This window comes from Trichosurus vulpecula, chromosome 5 (assembly GCF_011100635.1).
Source record: "Trichosurus vulpecula isolate mTriVul1 chromosome 5, mTriVul1.pri, whole genome shotgun sequence".
Classification (NCBI taxonomy): domain Eukaryota; kingdom Metazoa; phylum Chordata; class Mammalia; order Diprotodontia; family Phalangeridae; genus Trichosurus; species Trichosurus vulpecula.
In genome coordinates, this window is record NC_050577.1 from 49,096,634 (window position 1) to 49,116,315 (window position 19,682).

The 19,682-nt window shown below is 37.8% G+C and overlaps 1 protein-coding gene across 1 annotated transcript in view; it reads right to left on the reverse strand.

Moving 5' to 3' along the window:
* The window catches only part of AKAP9 (A-kinase anchoring protein 9), a 175,197-nt gene that overhangs the window by 45,590 nt on the left and 109,925 nt on the right, over nt 1-19,682 (reverse strand). Inside the window, exons 23-27 of the mRNA XM_036759124.1 lie at nt 15,999-16,161; nt 7,507-7,719; nt 6,443-6,481; nt 4,998-5,230; nt 3,397-3,516 (exon numbers count right to left, since the gene is read on the reverse strand). Coding sequence (XP_036615019.1) covers nt 3,397-3,516; nt 4,998-5,230; nt 6,443-6,481; nt 7,507-7,719; nt 15,999-16,161 — 768 coding nt within the window. The remainder of the gene's footprint in view (nt 1-3,396; nt 3,517-4,997; nt 5,231-6,442; nt 6,482-7,506; nt 7,720-15,998; nt 16,162-19,682) is intronic.

The window sequence follows — 19,682 nt, forward strand, 5'->3', positions numbered from 1 at the left end:
ATCATGGTAAGATCCTTTTCTTCCCCCTCAGTTTTTGAGAATAATTTGTGTAGTACGATACTAAATTATCTCTGTGTCCTTTAGGTGGGTTTTTTTACAGCTGGTTTTATTTTCTTTTCTGAGACTGGATTATTATAAGATTTCTATCTGGTCTTCTGACAGCTTGAGTATTTCACATTTTTAAAGGTATTCCTCTATTCTACTATATTTCCATTTTTTCTGTTAGCATAAAACTGTGCAGAACAGGCTCTGACGATCCTTTTTATTTCTTCTGGTTTTGTCGTGATTTCACCATGCTGGTTTGCTATTTTATTGGTTTGATTTTCTGCTCTCTTCTTTTTAACCAGATTAGCTAAAAGTCTGTCAATTTTATTTGTTTTTTCAAGACACTAGCTTCTTAACAACTGTAGCTGTCTAACAGTGAAATAAACGTCTCCTCGGGACACAGCGGAGCCATCATACATCACTGCAGATCTCCACATTAAGAGGGGATTATTATTTTTGGGGGACATTGTAGAAGTGATTTGTGATTAGCCACAGGTTGAACTAGGCTGCTTTCTAGCACCTAACTTATGTGTTTCTGTGCGTGATAATAAAAGGAAGGTAAGGAGTTACTAACTGAAGAATTATATGTTAATTCATTTTTGAGAGCTACATATTTTTATTGAGGACTGAAAATCACCCAAAGAGCAGAAATGCAAGTGAGATGAGATGATCTAAGAAGGAAGGGCAACATAACTTTAACTCAGGAGCTCTACCTCTGAGGGTGAATAATCATTTATGAGGGCTTATTTACTGAGTATCTATCATAAACATGGCATCTATTACAACATGGCTGGGAGACATCTCTTTCATATAAACATAAACTATTATAAATATGTGGGGAATTTAAAAATGTACAAGACATGGCCCTTGTCCCAAAAATTCTTATCATCTGGTAGAAAAAATATGTACACATACAACTAAAATACAAGGCAGTAAAATGTTAATAATTATAGGAAAAGTGCAAAGAAGGTGCTAAAAGACAGAGATAATTTCAAGGTGGAGTGATTTAAGAAAAGCTTTATGGACATGGCAGTACCTAGCTAGACCCTAAAAAGATGAGGAGGATCTTCACAGCTGGAGGGGAAACAGGATGGGAAAGAGGAAAATGTAATATTCCAGAGGGAGGGGAAAAGGCACAAAGGCAGGAAAGTACATGGAGTTCTTAGGATGAAGGTGGAGTTGTACAGTTTGGCTGAAGTGTAGGGTACCTCCAGGCAGCAGTAGTAGATAAGTCTGGAAAGGTAAGAATTTAGGTTGTGGAGGTCATTAACTGCAAGGGTGGTAGGAAGAAGCGACAGTTTATTTCCTAAAACTGAAGATACTAAACAAAATTAGTCAGCTACAGGTCATGGGTACTTGAGTACTATAAATGTAACCCACAAACGGTGTAATTGGTTTTGTTGCATCAGGACTTAGTTCCCATATGAATCATATCTCTTTTGGGAGTCAGAAAGATAAATATATGCAGTTATTAATTTTTGGTTGAATCTAGAAATACTTTTCCCATTACAACTGGTCACTGTCCCACAGGCATGTCAGGTCATTTCTTCCTGAGTGCTTTGATTCATGTTGTTCCTCTTGCATAATGGTATGTCTTCTTTCTGGTCCATTTTTTATCCTTTTAATCCCTCAGACTCAGTCAATCCTACCTTCCTCCATGAAGCCATCTTTAACCTTCACACAAACTCCTTCCTGACTGAACGCCTGTGGCACTTATAGTTTTTAACCACATGATTCAGCACTTAATTATATATTGTTTTGTGTTGTACAATACTGTCTAACATATACTTATCTTTCCTTCTACACTATAATTGGGCTTTATTTTTTATCTCCCACACTGCCCAACAAAGTCCTGAGCCATAGATACCAGGTGGTTAATATTGGTCTACGTAGGATTAATAAAGACAAATCTGGGCCAAATTAGTGGATTTTCAAAATCAATTGTTAACTACTCCCGATTTGTCTATTTTAGGGCACGTATATGTCTTTTGCCCCATTTCCAGATGCAGTGATTAATTTGCATGTCAGAGGAACTAAGGACTTTATCACAGTTTCTTCTTACTATGTTCTACCTAATCAATCAACAAGCATTTATCATGTACTTTTGTGCTAGACACTTGGCTAGGCAATGGAGACACAAAGACAAAACATTGAGATATTCCCCCAGCATTCAGGTCCTGTTATTTATGCTAATACTCCACAATCTTGTTGGAGCTGCAAGAAGCAGGGTAGTATAGGGGAAAGGAGAATGAACTCGGGAGCCAGGGAAACCTGGGTTGCTATTTCACAGATAAGGAAACAGAGGATCTGAATGTTTAGGTGACTTGTTCTGGATCAGATAGTCAGGAAGTGGTCCTCTACCCTCTGAGTCCATTGCTCTTCTCATTCCAACAGGCTCCCTGGAGACAAGAGTTTGAAAGGCTGTCATGAGGAAGAGGGATTAGATTTGCTTTGGCTGGCTCCTGAGTGTAGGACTGGAGCAGGAGGTAGAAGTAGCAGAGAGGGAGATGGACGTTCAGTGGAAGGTTCTAATGGTGAGAGCCAGCCCAAAGGGGAATGGGGCAGTAAGAGAGGATGTGTGACCAACTGTCAGCAGGGTTGTAGAACTTTTTGGTACATGAGTTAAATTAGACGGGACTCTCGGGTTCCTTTCAACTCTTGAGATTCTGTGATCCAGTGAGTAATCAGTCTGCCTAGAGAAAAGTCCTGTCTCTGACACACAGGGCTGAGTCACCCAACATCTCAGTGGCCCAAGCAGCTACCTCTTCACGTTGAAGTTTCAGATGAACTGCTGATGTACATTTAGAAAGAATATCCCCATTGGGAATTCTCTATGAAACCACAGTGTTCAGTCAAAGAAATAGTCTCCCTACTTACACATATTTTGAAATAACTGAAAGTACATAATTTAAGAAAAGTAGAACACAGAGGCATATATATTTGGTATTTCATTTTAACCACTGAAATCAAATGTGATCAGAAATACAGTTGAGTGAGGAGCTGTCTTCCTCTATTTGCAGCCAAATGTTTATTGAAAACGGAAAAAAACATAATACAAACTGAAAACCTTGGGCAGCGTGAGGCAGTGACAACTATACTGTGGCTCTCCCTATCCCCCTAAGTGATCCAAAGAGAAAATAAGGGCAGTCTAAATTTCAATAAGAGCATTATGGGCATTTGGAAGGCACAGAGAACTTTTTACAGAGAAATAATATCAATTTTCCTGTTTTACTTTCTCGTTCTGAAGAATTATTTATTAGGATAAATGTTTTAAGTCTACTTGATTTCAGGCGCCTCTTACAGGCTTTCCAAGTACAGCTGTTAGGTGCAACCAATGGTCCAGAGCCTTACCTCTCTTGTCTGGTGCTCACTGATGGGCTGGAACTTTGGGGTGGCCTTCAGCTGCTGTTCTAGTTTCTGTATTTCTTGCTGGAACACATCTCTTTCATGTTCTCGATCAATTGCTTGTTCCTAAAATTTGAGCATAAGATTATTAAAAGAAGTCATCTAGGTGTTATTTTTCCTTTAACGTAACATGATTAAGCTATAGGTACAGTCCTGCTTGAAGGCAAGGAACTAGAAGAGATGAAAGCATGAAGACTTCTCTAGCTCTACAGCTCCTATGATGGTGCACTCAAAGCAATGAAGGTCTGCAGAGACTGACTTCTGTGTTTGACTTAGAACTTCAGAAAGAGAGCTGAAATGCAGTTATTATCAAAGGTATAATGACTCAATTTAATTCAAATGATGTGAAATACAGGGAGGAAGGAAATGAGCACATAATCATAATAGCTAGTGCTTATTATGGCAGGCATTGTATTATGATCTTAAAGGGACTTGCCCAGGGTCACACAACCAGTAAGTATCAAAGGCCAGATTTGAACAAAGGTCTTCCTGGATCCAGGCTCAGTGCTCTATCCATTGTGCCACCAGCTGCCTCCATACAGAATGCAAAATGTGAAAAAACTTACTATACTCTAAAATTTATTTAATTTCCTGCCTAAGAGGAACACCATAACTTAATTTGGGATCAAATGTCTACGAGGTAATAAGAATTCTTTTATAAAGGCATATTGAATAAATGAACATTTCTTATCTAGTAATATATCAATTCTAAAACACTTAAGTGTTTGGAGCATAGACTAGAATAGAATTCTGAAACCTTCAGGACAGCCTCCAATACCTCTTCCTCCCTTCTTCCTTTAAGAAAAATACAAATTAAAACCTATATAGCAAATAAAGGGCACTATGGGTGTGTGCTTTTATTTTCTGAGGTACACACGTGGTTGTGCAGGCATCTAGAGGATTCTCTCAAAGTAAAAAAGCACAAACCACTACATGCCTGACTAGGATGTTTTCCATGAAACCTCCCAGTGGCATAAGGAAATGCTCATGGGGGGGGGGGGGGTCACTGGCTACCAAAGACAATGGTGGAGGCAGGTAGAAGGGCTCCTCCCATCTCAGGCCTGAAAGAAGAGTCACTACTTATTTGCTGCCACCTGTATGCTGGGCTTCTCTCCATTCAGACTGCTGGCACCAAGGGTGTTGCACTATTATCAATGCTGAGAACCACCATCACTTTTGAATTGATGTAGGAAACATCTAATTCCAGATTTTAAAAGCGGCCATCTTTAAACACGTGTGAATGAGTTGTCATGATGTAAACAGTGCAAACCTGGAAGGTTATAACTGTCATTCTACTGCATGCAGTGGAAAGAGCTGGATTTGGAGTTAGAAGCCAGGGGTTCAAATCACAGCTCTGGGTAATCCTGGAAGTCATTACAATTAGCTGGGACTCATTCTTCCCATTTGTAAAATGAAGGATTGGTCTATTAATGATGCTATCTCACATTCTTCCTATCTCTAAATCTATGATCCTGCTGAGACAAGGCTGACCCTCCAGATGTTCAGAATAAGATGTCAGACTCATCTCCATTTTTCTCTATACTCACATCTAAGAATTTTCTCATTTTCTCCAGCTGTTTCTCCAGGGCCTGGTTTTGCTGTCTCAGATCCATCAGCTCAGCATTCTTTTCTTGTTCTAGCTCCATAAAGCGGCTGACCTGTTCCTCTACGTCCATTTCCAGAGCTTTCACTTGTTTCTGAAGGTCATCACAGACCTTTTCAGCTTGACACTGCACTTCTAGTTTTTCCTTCATCAGCTTTTCTGTTTCTTGAAGTAGTTCTGTTAACAAATGAAAAAGCACCGCAGGTTTTGTTATCAAGTTAATGATGGAGCAGTTCACAATTCTATGTACAGGATTAAACCACACGATATAGAAAATCTAGATTTTAATTCAAACACACCAAAGAGGCAATGAGCTATGCTTTCCTTTTCTCTTTAAAATACTCAGAATATCTAAACATACCACGTATCATGCTGCCATAGATCATCATTATAAGCATTTAAAAATGAGAGTACTGTCACTAAATGATGATTCTTGTGGAAAAAAAAGGCAAAAGAAAGTCAAAGTTATATGTTTTTACTACAAGGAAAGGACAAGGTTTAATTAATGCAAAAACCATCACTTGATTCACACAAAGCAGTTAATTTGTTCTCAATCCAAAACCGCATTTTTTTATATACATGCATGTCCCGCATTGGAAGAACCAATACCATAAACCTTTAGGTAGGACTGCTGAGAATTACAGAAAAAGTATGACTCAATTACAGTGAGATTTCCTATTTTGTCCTTTTTCAGATACCCATTCCTGAATTGCTCTTGCATCCTATACTTTCACATCCAGCAAGGGAGGACTGGCAAGTGTGTATCAAATGTAAAGCTCCTCTACTGAGAAAAGATGTAAGTCATGCTGGTGCCCAGGGTCCAGATCATTGACTGACATCTGTGATATTAATGTTGTCAGGACCACAAAGCTGTAGGCAATTACCTCCTCTTTTATTTTTGCAAACACTATTGATGTTAACAAAGACTATAAACATAAAGCAACCAGAAAACTTTTGTTCACTACACATCAAAGATTCTTTTGATGCCATCATCTTATATACTACTTAACCAATTCTTGATTTAGACAATTAGTATGAATTAATGTTAACAGCACTTGGCAAAGTAGTTAAGTGTTTGTATTAATTGTATTTGTAAGTTAAGAGACACTAAGTTTTAAGAAACTAAAGTAGTCTTAATTACTGTCAAAAATGAATACAATAAGATGATGGTGAATATGAATCTCTTCTGTTAACTTCAAACAAAGGAATGTGCTCTTTAATTGCAAGAAATTTTTTGTTAAAGGAAAAGGCTGTAAGTGTAAAATACAACAGCAAAGTTTTAGAGTTAGAGAAATAGTTAGTTGGAAGTCCAAGAATCATTATTTACTTAATTTTAGGAAGTAAGTCTATCACCCAATTAAAGACTGGCCATGCAGTATACAAACACACCTGCTCCGGGTGCTGCATCGACTGCAGCATCTACTAGCCCTAAGAGAAAAGAAAAAGGAAACAAAAGCAGAGTAATTTACATGCCATCTATTCTTCAAGTGGGATAATATAAAAAGGGAAAGTGAAGCAAAAGACAAGACTGAAGTTCACTGACATTAGCAACTTTTCTTGAAAATTCTAAATATTTCTCATTAATTCACTCGACATTTATTAAGCACATACTAGATACAGGGCATCAACTTGTTCTTCAAATGTAAAAAATTCCAACATTTACACCTGAAATTTTTTAATACTTTAATTTGAGCAACGAGAACACCACAAATAGTTCTTCACTGTAGGTCAGAAATTTTAGCATTATTTAAACACTGTTACGGAAGTTTGTTAGGCTACAAAATTAATAATTCTGATTGTAATCTGTAATATAAAATGGACATGGCTTGAAAGAGACCAAAAATGGGAATTCAAAGCCAAATAATTCAAATGTCATACTCACAAAAACTTGCATTTTCTAAATAGTTTTTTACCCTTATCCCTGAGCTCCAACTTTAAGATGTTAATTACTTCAAAGATTAAAAGAAATACTGCATAAAAGTAATTATTATTATTAAAAATAGATTAAACTAGGTGGCAGCCTGCTTTTAGAGGCTATTAACCTTCTCACTCTGCTCTACTCTACAATCTCACCCCTCCAAACCGCTCACCATTTGTCAGTCAGTGCTGTTCATCAACCAGCTAAATTTTTTTTTTCATTCTCTGCCATTAGAGTATATACCTTTCACAAATTCTTTCATATTCTGCATTATCAGCAACTTCTACTTGGGGTACGAACATAAAGTTGAGGGAGGAAGAGTTCTTTCCTACTGATACCTGAGGAAAAAAATAACTATATCCCAATTACGGACTAATAATACAATTATATGCTCCAATATCTTTAAAGCAAATTTTTAAGTACTAATGTAATGTGCCAAAGACACCAAAGTGAAAACCGAAGCAGTCAACTCAAAAATGAATGTGCATGTAAATATCATAATATCTCATAGAAAAATAGTCAAAATAATACATACGTTGTTCAGCTGGCCCTGCTTCTGCTTTCATGGCATCTTTCTGTCTAGAGAGTAATTCTCTTTCTTCCTGGATTTGTTGTCTCTCTGCTTCCAATTCCTGTAATCTGTTACCTACACATAACAACTCCTGCTCGAGGTGGTCAATTATATCACTTTTGTCCTGAATCTGCCTTTCAAAAAGAGCTTTTTCATCTGCATAGCCATCAATGATACCTGGGAACAAAATGATCAGAACAGCTTTGTTTTAGTCTGTGGTTTTATCACTGGGTTTTCAAAAGAAGAACAGATGCAATATCATGACAACTTATAACTTGCTTACATACAATTTTTTTTCTTTGTTTTTGTTTTTTAGTTTATTTAATATATTTAGTTTTCAGCACTGATTTTCACAAAAGTTTGAATTACAAATTTTCTCCCCATTTCTACCCTCCCCCCCACTCCAAGATGGCATATATTCTGGTTGCCCTGTTCCCCAGTCAGCCCTCCTTTCTGTCACCCCACTCCCCTCCCATCCCCTTTTCCCTTCCTTTCTTGTAGGGCAACATAAATTTCTACGCCCCATTGCCTGTGTATCTTATTTTCTAGTTGCATGCAAAAACTTTTTTTTTGTTGTTTTTGAACATCTGTTTTTAAAACTTTAAGTTCCAAATTCTCTCCCCTCTTCCCTTCCCACCCACCCTCCCTAAAAGGTCAAGCAATTCAACATAGGCCACATGCCTATCATTATGTATAACCCTTCCACAATACTCATGCTGTGAAAGACTAACTATATTTTGTTCCTTCCTAATCTATCCCCCTTTATCCAGTTTTCTCCCTTGACCCTGTCCCTTTTCGAAAGTGTTTGTTTTTGATTACCTCCTCCCCCATCTGCCCTCCCTTCTATCATCGCCCCCTTTTTTATCTTCTTCCTCCTTCTTTCCTGTGAGGTAAGATAACCCAATTGAGTGTGTATGGTATTCCCTCCTCAGGTCAAATCTGATGAGAGCAAGATTCACTCATTCTCCCTCACCTGCCTTCTCTTCTCTTCCTACAGAACTGCTTTTTCTTGCCACTTTTATGTGAGATAATTTACCCCATTCTATCTCTCCCTTTCTCAATATATTCCTCTTTCATACCTTAATTTGATTTTAGTTCTTTTAGATATCATCCCTTCATCTTCAACTCACCCTGTGCCCTCTCTCTCTCTCTCTCTCTCTCTCACTCTCTCTCTCTCTCTCTCTCTCTCCATATATATATATACACACACATATATACATACATACACACACATATATACACATACACACACACACACACATATATATATGTGTATATATATATGCATATTCCCTTCAGCTACCCTAATACTGAGGTCTCATGAATCATACACATCATCTTTCCATGCAGGAATGTAAACAAGACAGTTCAACTTTAGTAAGTCCCTTGTGATTTCTTTTTCTTGATTACCTTTTCATGCTTCTCTCGATTCTTGTGTTTGAAAGTCAAATTTTCTATTCAGCTCTGGTCTTTTCACTGAGAAAGCTTGAAAGTCCTCTATTTTATTGGAAGTCCATATTTTCCCTTGGAGCATGATACTCAGTTTTGCTGGGTAGGTGATTCTTGGTTTTAATCCTAGCTCCACTGACCTCCCGAATATCGTATTCCAAGCCCTTCGATCTCTTAATGTAGAAGCTGCTAGATTTTGGGTTATTCTGATTGTGTTTCCACAACACTCAAATCGTTTCTTCCTGACTGCCTGCAGTATTTTCTCCTTGATCTGGAAGCTCTGGAATTTGGTGACAATATTCCTAGGAGATTTCTTTTGGGGATCTATTTGAGGAGGTGATCGGTGGATTCTTTCAATTTCTATTTTGCCTTGTGGCTCTAGAATATCAGGGCAATTCTTGATAATTTCTTGAAAGATGATATCTTGGCTCTTTTTTTGATCATGGCTTTCAGGTAGTCCAATAATTTTTAAATTATCTCCTGGATCCATTTTCCAGGTCAGTGGTTTTTCCAATGAGATATTTCACATTGTCTTCCATTTTTTCATTCCTTTGGTTCTGTTTTATAATATCTTGATTTCTCATCAAGTCATTAGCTTCCACTTGCTCCAATCTCATTTTTAAGGTAGTATTTTCTTCAGTGGTCTTTTGGACCTCCTTTTCCATTTGGCTAATTCTGCCTTTCAAGGCATTCTTCTCCTCACTGGCTTGTTGGAGATCTTTTGACATTTGAATTAGTCTATTTTTTAAGGTGTTGTTTTCTTCAGTATATTTTTGGGTCTCCTTTAGCAAGTCATTGACTTGTTTTTCATGGTTTTCTCGCATGCTTCTCATTTCTCTTCCCAATTTTTCCTCTACTTCTCTAATTTGCCTTTCCAAATCCTTTTTGAGCTCTTCCATGGCCTGAGACCAGTTCATGTTTTTCTTGGAGGCTTTTGTTGTAGGCTCTTTGACTTTGTTGACTTCTTCTGGCTGTATGTTTTGGTCTTCTTTGTCACCAAAGAAAGATTCCAAAGTCTGAGACTGAATCTGGGTGTGTTTTCGCTGCCTGGCCATGTTCCCAGCCAACTTACTTGACCCTTGAGTTTTTCATCGGGGTTTGGCTGCTTGTAGAGTAAGGAGTACTTTGTTCCAAGCTTGAGGGAATACGCTGTTGTTTTCAGAGCTATTACAGCCAGCTCTGCTACACCAGCACTCCTCCTTCCCCAAGAACACCCAACCTGGACTGGACTGAGATCTTCAGTAGGCTCTGCACTCTTGCTCTGATCCGCCACTTAATTCCTCCCACCAGGTGGGCCTGGGGCCAGAAGCAACTGCAGCTGTATCTCTGTAGCTGCCCCACCTCTGCTGCCCCCAGGGTGGTGGCTGAACCCTGAACTCTATCACCTGTCCCCAGAAGCTTTTCCCACTAACCTTCTCTGTTGTCTTTGGTGTTTGTGGGTTGAGAAGTCTGGTAACTGCCACAACTCACTGATTCAGGGCCCTAGGGCCCGCTCCACCTGGCTCCTGGTCTGGTTGGTCTTGCCGCCACCCATGCTGGGTTCTGCTCCACTCCACTCTGCTCCCAGCTCCGTGCCTGGTAGACCTTACTCCGAGACCATCCAGGCTGTCCTGCTTCCCTCTGCTATTTTGTGAGTTCCGCAGTTCTTCTCTGTTGTCTTTGGTGTTTGTGGGTTGAGAAGTCTGGTAACTGCCACAACTCACTGATTCAGGGCACTAGGGCCTGTTCTGCCCGGCTCCTGGTCTGGTTGGTCCTGCTGCCTCCTAAGCTGAGCTCCGCTCCCCTCCACTCTGTGCATGATAGACCTCATCCAGCAAACATCCAGGCTGTCCTGGGCTGGATCCCTGCTTCCCTCTGCTATTTTGTGGGTTCTGCAGTTCTAGAATTGGTTCAGAGCCATTTTTTATAGGTTTTTGGAGGGACGTGGTGAGGAGCTCATGCTAGTCCCTGCTTTCCAGCTGCCATCTTGGCCCTACATATCATTTCAAATAATACTGAATTACTTATTAAGAATATCAAAAGCTAATGTTTTGACATGGTAATTAAAATGCTATTTGTTTTTTCTTGTTGCTTACTGTTCTAACTTAACAAACGTCCCACACAATAATAGTTTACCATTTATCACACTTTACATACTGCTTTCTGGGGACTTAAAATGACTATATTCATGGGTAGAACAAGGAGGAGGGGGGTGTGGTGCAATGGAAAGTATACTGGATTTTAAAAAAAGTTGTATGGATGTGTGCTTTTACATTACCAACAATTATATATCGCCCTTATTCCATGAGAGGTCTGTTTAACAGAGTGAAACAATTAAGCAAAGCTAATAATAAAATGATGTCATCCAAAAGTGCATCGCAGGCCGCATTCCACATCTGCAGAACCTGCCCCCCCCCTTTACTAATTTCTCTCCCTTCCATCCTGCATCCCAATGAGGAAAAAAAAAGAAGAAAAACATTTCTTGTAACAAACGCACACAGACATGCACAACAAATTCCCTCATGGGCTATATCTAAATATAAGTACAAACACAGTATATTACGTATACATATAGATATATGTGTGTGTGTATGTCTCATTATGCACCTTAACTCCATCAGCTCTCTGACATGCACTGCATGCCTCATCACTGCTTCTCTGGAATCATAAATGGCCAGTGAATTTGTCGTAATTTTTGGTGCTTTCCAATTTGTTTTTCTACTATTGTTGTCACTGTATGAACTGTTCTCTTGGTTTTGCTCATTTCACTCTTCATCAGTTTATGAAGTATGTATACCTTTGATCCAGCTATACTACTGCTAAGTATCAATACCCAAGAGAGCAAAGAAGGAAAGGGCATATAGATATAGACACACACACACACACAGACTCTTTGTGGCGAAAAACCTGGAAACTAAGAGGATGTTACATGATTGAGAAATGGCTGAATAAACTGTGGTATGTGATTATGATGGAATACTATTGTGATATAAGAAATAGAAGATTTCAAAAAAACATGGAGAAACTTAAATGAAGTGACGCAGTGAAATAAGCAGAAACAAAAGAAAAATTTGTACAATTAGTATCAATATCATCCCATTTTTTTTGAAGACTCTGATACCCTAATGAAGAGGGCTGGGTTTGTAGCTAGAGGATATGGCCCCAAATTGTATTTCTGCCCCTTTCTCCTGACATGCCTGAGGCCATATCCCCTGCCCTTTCTGGACCTGGAAAATGAAGGACTTGGACCAGCCTGAAATGCGGGCTTTGCAATTCAGTATCACACGTGATTATCAGCTACAATTTATAAATGAGCAAACCATCATGCAGTTGTGGGGCTCGAGCTGCTCTGTGGGACTCAAGTCATTCGTTCATTAGTTCATTTAACCAGGTTTTTTTTTTTTAAATAAGTTTTCTTAGTGTTTTTTTTTTTCCTATGCCACAAGCATTCAACCATTTTTAGAAATATCATTACCTTCTGAAACTTCCAACCTTATGGAATTGAACACTCTTTTATAAAAAAGAAAAACAGTTAATCAAAAATAACTGGTAATAGTCAGTGCATCTGATAATGTGGGTTTTAGTCAGTCCTTGCCTCCCTACCAAGAAGAAGGAAGTATGTGTCATTCTAGTCAGTTTTTTTCATTACGCAAAATTAATTCTTCTTTTTGTTTACACTGTGCTAGTCAGTATACATATTATCTTTCTGGTTTTCCTGATCTCATTCTGTATTCATTCATACACTTCTCAGGTTACTCTGAATTCCTCATGTATTTAATTTCTTATTGCACAATAAAATTCCATCATATTCAGATTGTAAAGGGCTTTAGATACCAAACAGAACAATTAATCTTCTGTCCTAGAGGATTTAGAAAGTTATCTTTTTTTTTTAGCAGACATCTATGTTTTGGAAATATAACTTTGGCATCTATGGAACATCAATGGAAGAGAAGAGATAATGTAGGCAGGGAAACCAATCAGGAAGCTATTGGCCTCAACCAGCTAAAGGTGGCGAATGGCATGAATCAGGACCATGGCTGTGTGAGTAAAGAGAAGTCAGTGGATGTGAGGATGTGAAGGCTCATTGATAAGACTTGTCATCTGTGATGAGATATGAGAAAATAGAGTTACAACCAAAGGGTTTATTTGAATTATTATTCAATGTGCATAGTAATAAATGAAAAAGTGACCTGCTGCAGTATTACAAAATAGGAAAATTAGGCAGAAGAATATCTGCATAATTCCTTGGACAGAAAAGAATCTCAGAGGCAAAGATGACACAGTATAACAGAAAGAACGCTGAATTTAAGAGTCAAAAAACCTGGGTACAAATTACGGTTTCAATATTTATTGGCAGTGTGACCAAGGGCAAATGACTTGACCTCTCTAAAACTATTTCCACACCTACAAAACAGGGATTAACAATTTATCTTCACTATATAATGTACTATGTGGGAAGGAGGGAGGGAATGGGGCAGAGAACTGTATTAATTCTTCTCTCTCTTGGTATGCAATGCTCCTGGGAAAATGACTATTTTCTTTCTGTGGTCCTTCCCTGCGCCTCTTCTCCACCCATCTATTGATCCCTAATAATAAACATAGTGGCAGGGTAGTTCGGTGGTTTGAGAATTACAGTGCCTGAACTCAAGCCACAGGCAGATATTGCGTATGTCTAGCCCTGGATTATTCCTGTTACTCTATCTCTTGGTGCCACGGTTTCCTCATCTTCAAATGTCAATATTTCAGTGGAGCTTCTGTCACATTAAAGTGGAGCTCCATCCAATGGTTTGGAATGTGCATGGTCCCCAGGGCATCTACCAGCATGACACTACAGGCATCGCTGTCCAATGATGAATGCAGCCTTTGCTTTTGTGCCCATCCTGGTGATGTGCCATAGAATCTTCACACCCAAATGCCTCTGTTGTGCCGCCCCTGTGAAGTGACCTGCAATTTTAATTCTTGGGAGCCTGTGGTGTTCCATGCTCCATAGCCAAATAGAATCAGCAGAAATATATGGGTGTTAAAAAGATGGGCCTTCGTTTCAAAGAGAAGATTGGGAATTATTAAAAGTCCTGCAAAACTTCCCAAAGGAAATTGAGTCTAGTATTCAATTCTGGGGCCAATTTACTGTTCAATAGCAATATACAGCCTAGCCAGACGTCCTTCTGGACTACCTCTCTGTGCTGTCCATCCAACTGCATAAGAGTCTGGATAAGAGTACTACATTTATTTGGTTTGTCCTGATTGGACAGTGGGGTAGCCCGAAGACCTCCTCTATGTATACTTGGTCTCCTCCAGCTACTTATTCTTCATAGAGCACACTGGGAACCAAAAATGGTGACTCCACTCTCACTAGTAGAGAGTTTAATTGTTAGAGATATCTTGACAGATCTTTTCCATCTATTGTCTATTGTCCCCCTGGTTTCATCTTTGATGATTCCTGAGATAACTGTGAAACGATCCATAAAATTTTACATACAAGTTTATCCTAACTGCTATAGGCTTTGCCCACTATATTTCTCCATGTGGCAAGGAGATCAACTCTTTGCTGGCTTTAAGCTCTTTAGATTTCTCCTTGTGGCAACTGATTTACATTGGTTAAGCTTCCTTGGAAAATTGTGAAAACACCTAAAAAAGATCCCCTCTCTCTCCATACAGAGGAGATCATATCAGACAAATGGTCATTCAGATTTTACTCAAAGACTTGAAGTGAACATGAATCTATTACCTCCTGAGGCAGCTCTTTTCAATTATGGACAGCTCTAATTGTTACTAAATTATTCTCTAAATCAGCAGTTCCTAAATGGTGTGTCATGCCATGGGATATTTTAAATTCAGACACCACACAAACCACTAGCTCAAAGTAGTTCAGAGTTTCCACATTAGATTGCACTACAATCCTCTCCATGACATTCTCAAATGTCTGATATAGGATTCTGTTTACTTGTACTTTCAGCAATGCCAGTAACTTCTTGAACCTTCTCCTTTATGACGTCCTATTGTTGCAAAGTTGAATTTTCAGTGGATGCTGTGATAAAAAGCAAGTACCTCAAGAAAATAATTGTGGAACAGGAAATGAAGATGGCAGTGTCCAATATAATTCCAAGGTTTGAGAAGCAGTTCAGTGCCCAACAGGTGCACATATCTCATTAGTACTTGTGGTTATTTAAGGATAAATAAAAAATATTTTTTTCTTCAATTTATGTATATTATTTTTTCAAATGGCCACTAAGTTATTGGGACATAAATACTTATTAAGTTGTTTGGACCTAACTACTTAATAAACAGAACTATAAGATGTTTCTTTTGGCCTAGGGTGCCATAAAAAACTTACTAGAACAATAAGGTACCACGAACTGAGAATATTTAAAAACCTCTGTCTTCCACCAAGCTAAAATTAACATTTATGCAAATTCTTCCCACTGATGCATGTTCTGGCCAGTGGACCAAAATAAATAAATGATACATCATGAAAGTATTGAAATAAGTATTAAAATTAAAATTTATAACTATCTTCTACCATATAAAATGTAGATATTTAATACTCATTAACATTGTTTTGCTTAAACACCTAGATGCACAGTTAACATATCCGGGGGAAAATGTTTTATAGAATGAAATGAGGACATTTTATTAGTACAAGTTAAAGATTTAGTTAGTAAGTCATATTTTTGGAGACACCTCTGCAAACCAGAATGAGATCAAATTCAATTTCATGTTTTAGGAAAAACTTCTCAAGTCTGGTCTCAACTCATATTCATAACAACATTTCATAAAATCTAATTGTTTATGGTTTTTCATAATTTCATTTTATTTATATTTTACTTCTCACCCATTTAGGAAAGTGAGCTAAATAATAACTGGTGAGCAAAGCAAACCTTACAGTTGTGTGTGTGCATATACATCTGTGAGTTTGTATCATATTACATGTGAACAAAGGTAATTGCCCCTTCAGTGTTAAAAAACTAAAGAGAAATAAGCAAAAAACTCATCTATATACCATTAATAGATATGGCCAATGAACTCACCCTCTGCCTTACTAAGCTCCACAGCCAACTGTTCTCTGGCTTTCAACTCTTCATTGAGTCGCTCTTGTAATTCTTCTTGGCACTTCAGAAACTCTGTGGCCTCCTGTTTTTGTCTGAACGACTCACGCATCAACTCTGTCTGTGTAACCTTGGCATGTTCAAGCTAAATTAGGAGAAAAATTGCACTCAATTCATTACATAACAAGTAAATAGAGGAAATTAAAATGCATGTCTACCTATCACAGCCAAAATTTAGAATGAATGCTTAAGAATGAAGTGAAGAATAGCCTTACTCTATTTTAATATTATAATTTATATGAAATGAATACCAGTATAATTTGGTATAAAATTAAAAGTAGGTATTAATAAAAAAGATAAGCCTAAGAAATCTGCATTAGTCAAACCAGTCTTTTATTTAAATACTTTCAATGAATGTTATTATTAGTATGTAACTGAATTACAAAGACCCTTTTCTGTGTTGTCTTCCCTCATTGGAATGTGTGACCTTTGAGGATGGTCTTGTTTGCTTGTATTTGTATTCCCATTGCTTAATATAATACCTGGCCTATAGTAAACATAGTAAATAAATGCTGTCTATGTTTTATGAGACTGAATTTATATAATTGGTTTGCTTGGTGGGGCAAAGAGGGGATTATACTTGTAACTCAGAGAAACTTTGATGACACACTAGACCAACTCAATTGCATGTGGTTACAAAGCTAAGTTTAAGTTCAGATTCAAACTCAGGTCTTCTGACTTCAAGTCAAATACTCTACTTTTTTTTTTAACCATTGATGTAATTGTTTAATTAGTTTCTCACACACAAGGACAGTAATAGTGATCCATTACAGACACAGTAATTTCACACATACAGCGCTGGCTTCCTGGAATAAAGAATCTGTGTACACAAGGGTTTAAATGCCGCTTGGGTGGAAAACATTAGGGCTCTGCCCCACGGCCAAACCAGGGTTTGGTTTCCCTCCTAAACCAACCCTGTGAGTTCCTGAAACAACACTCCCCATCAGGTATTCCTGACTAAGGAAATGCCCCATTAGGAGAACCTCAATGGCCCAGCATACTAAGGGTCTGGCTTGTCAAATGGGTATTCAAAAACAAAGAGATAGAGACAGTAAAGCCGCAGGTACCCACACACTCCACATGTAAGTAAGGAAGCTTCCAAGAATAACAGCTTGACACTTAAGGAATTAAAATCTGAGTTTGATCCAAATAACTGGCTCTTTTTCCAATGATCAAAAAGGTTAACTCTGCAGCTTTTCCCATACCTTTTTCTTTGCAGACTTCACTACTTTGGAAAATTAATCAGTATGAGATCTACCCTGGAGTGTTAGCTTAGCCAGAGAGGCCTGTCCCTTACCCTACTCTCAAATAACAGGACAATACGCTTCCACTAGCAACAGAGAATATAACAACAAAGAAACACACAGCCCGGATTTGCTTTCAAATTACAATCTCTCCATTCTTCAATTCTTTATGCCACTCCATTATGTGGTGGAGAAGAGCAGATAGTAAAAGTAGGACCTAAATCAAGAACTCTCATATTCAGATAGCAAAAGGTGGAACATTCAGCTTTACCTCTGAAAACAAGTAGTAGGACCTAAGTGCTCTGAAAACAGATTGGGGGAGAAGCAAATTTTCTTTAGATAAAAGCCCAAAATGTGAGCCAATATGAGCTGGGGGTCCGGCTACCTCTTCAGGGGAGTCCTAGCTACTTGCACTGTCCTCAGCCAATGCATAAGACATGTTCCAGTATACTCAGTTGCTGGGTGTCTGGGTGAGACTCACTGGTATTCAGACAAGTTTAATATATTCAGGGCAAATAACCTGTTCATACTAAGCTAAAAAGTACCATTTTCAGTAGGTAAAGGGAAAAACCATAGCTAGTTTCAGTTCCTTATTAATTTTTCTTGAAAAAAAATAAAACCATGAGAATCTTCAGTTAAATAGTTTTGTCCTTAAAAGATGTATACAATCTATTTATACTAAGTGGTGCTGTGTCCTTCATCTTGTTCTGCTTTTGACACTTCTAGGAAATGTTAGCCCAGATTATAATCACCCAAATGCGGGCAAACCACCCGAGAAAGGACCAGTAGCTGCACCAGAGCTGAGATTTGGGAACCAAGGGGGCCTCTCTCAAGCTATAAGGTTCCATATATTTGCTTATTCACTTGCTGGTCCTGCTTCGCTTGTTGGCTCTGCCAATACTCTTTATGTATATTTAAGCAACATTGATTGATTTCACCTATTTCTGTGACTTTTGTTTGTAATTTACATTGTGATTCCTTAGAAAACACTGGAAAATTCAAACCAGCTAAGCCACAGGACGTTTGTTTGTTTTCAATTTTACAAAATAAGTCAAGAGAATACATATTTGATTGGTATAAAGAAATAGTATTCATCTTTGTTTTGCACTATAATCTCCTACTGATATCTAAAAATATCCTTACTGAGTTTGCTTAAGTGATATTTACCATACTGCTCTGAATGTAGCTCACTCCTCAATACAGGCCACATCATTGAAATAAGGTTTGGAAGAAAAACACACACACACACACACACACACACACACACACACACACACACACGCAGACATAGACACACTTTAAAATAACTCTGGTTATAACTACACTTAGGTTTTATATTAAATCAGATTTTGGCTAAAAAAAAGTGAGCCTTAGGTCCAACATGGCACTACAAAATTACCAATAATGAATTAATTTTCCCACTTAAAATAAAAAGTTTTACTTATAACCAAACTAATTTATTGTGGTAGGAATTTAATAAAATAAAAACAGAGCAGAAGGCACAGTGATACAGAGCAAACATCATTTGGCTTAAAGTCACAGGTGAGGTCCCTACTATGTCACTTAAAATGTATGTGATTTTGGGAAAGTTCCTTAACTTCTCTGGTCCTCAACTGTTCTAATATATAAAGTGATAGGGAGGGCTGGGCAGCATGACCTCTAAGGTGCCCTCCAGTTTTCTCGCTACCCTCCTTTCGTCTTATAAAGCCATAAAATCTTTTCTTAAAGTGGCAATATTTCAGTTTATGAGAACTGTGTGATACTCATGATATACATTATTTTGTTAAAATGACTTACTATCACTTTGCATAACAATATAAAATCTTAAACATTTTCACCTAAATATTTTTTAAAAATACTTGGTGAATTTGTGAATTACTACTCAACTTTAAATGAGTGTATTCAATATCTCTGAGAAAATTCACTGTCACTTTAATATAAGTTCCAGGAAGGATAATAAAAGTTCTGAAAACCACCTGGCTTGTGTGGTTAACACTTGTTAAATATTAGCTAAGTATATTATAGTTTAAGCTCTGAACTTCATGAGAATGTGGTTTATGTCACACTAAAGAATATGGAGGGGTGATCAAAATATCTTTTTAGCAGTAATGAACTTAAGGCATAAATACTAAATATGTAGTATTCTTTACGATAAATACCTAATCTATAACGATGTTACATTTCATGTAAAGAGATCACAATATTTTCTCACAGTGGCATATTAAGTATTTTTAAAATAGAAAAAGTTCCACATAGAGTGTGAGACAATAATCCAGGTATCTTTACTCTTTGACTCGTGCTGAATTCAACATATCGTTCAATAAAACAGTTTCAAGAAATACACAGAAGGAAACAAAAAGGT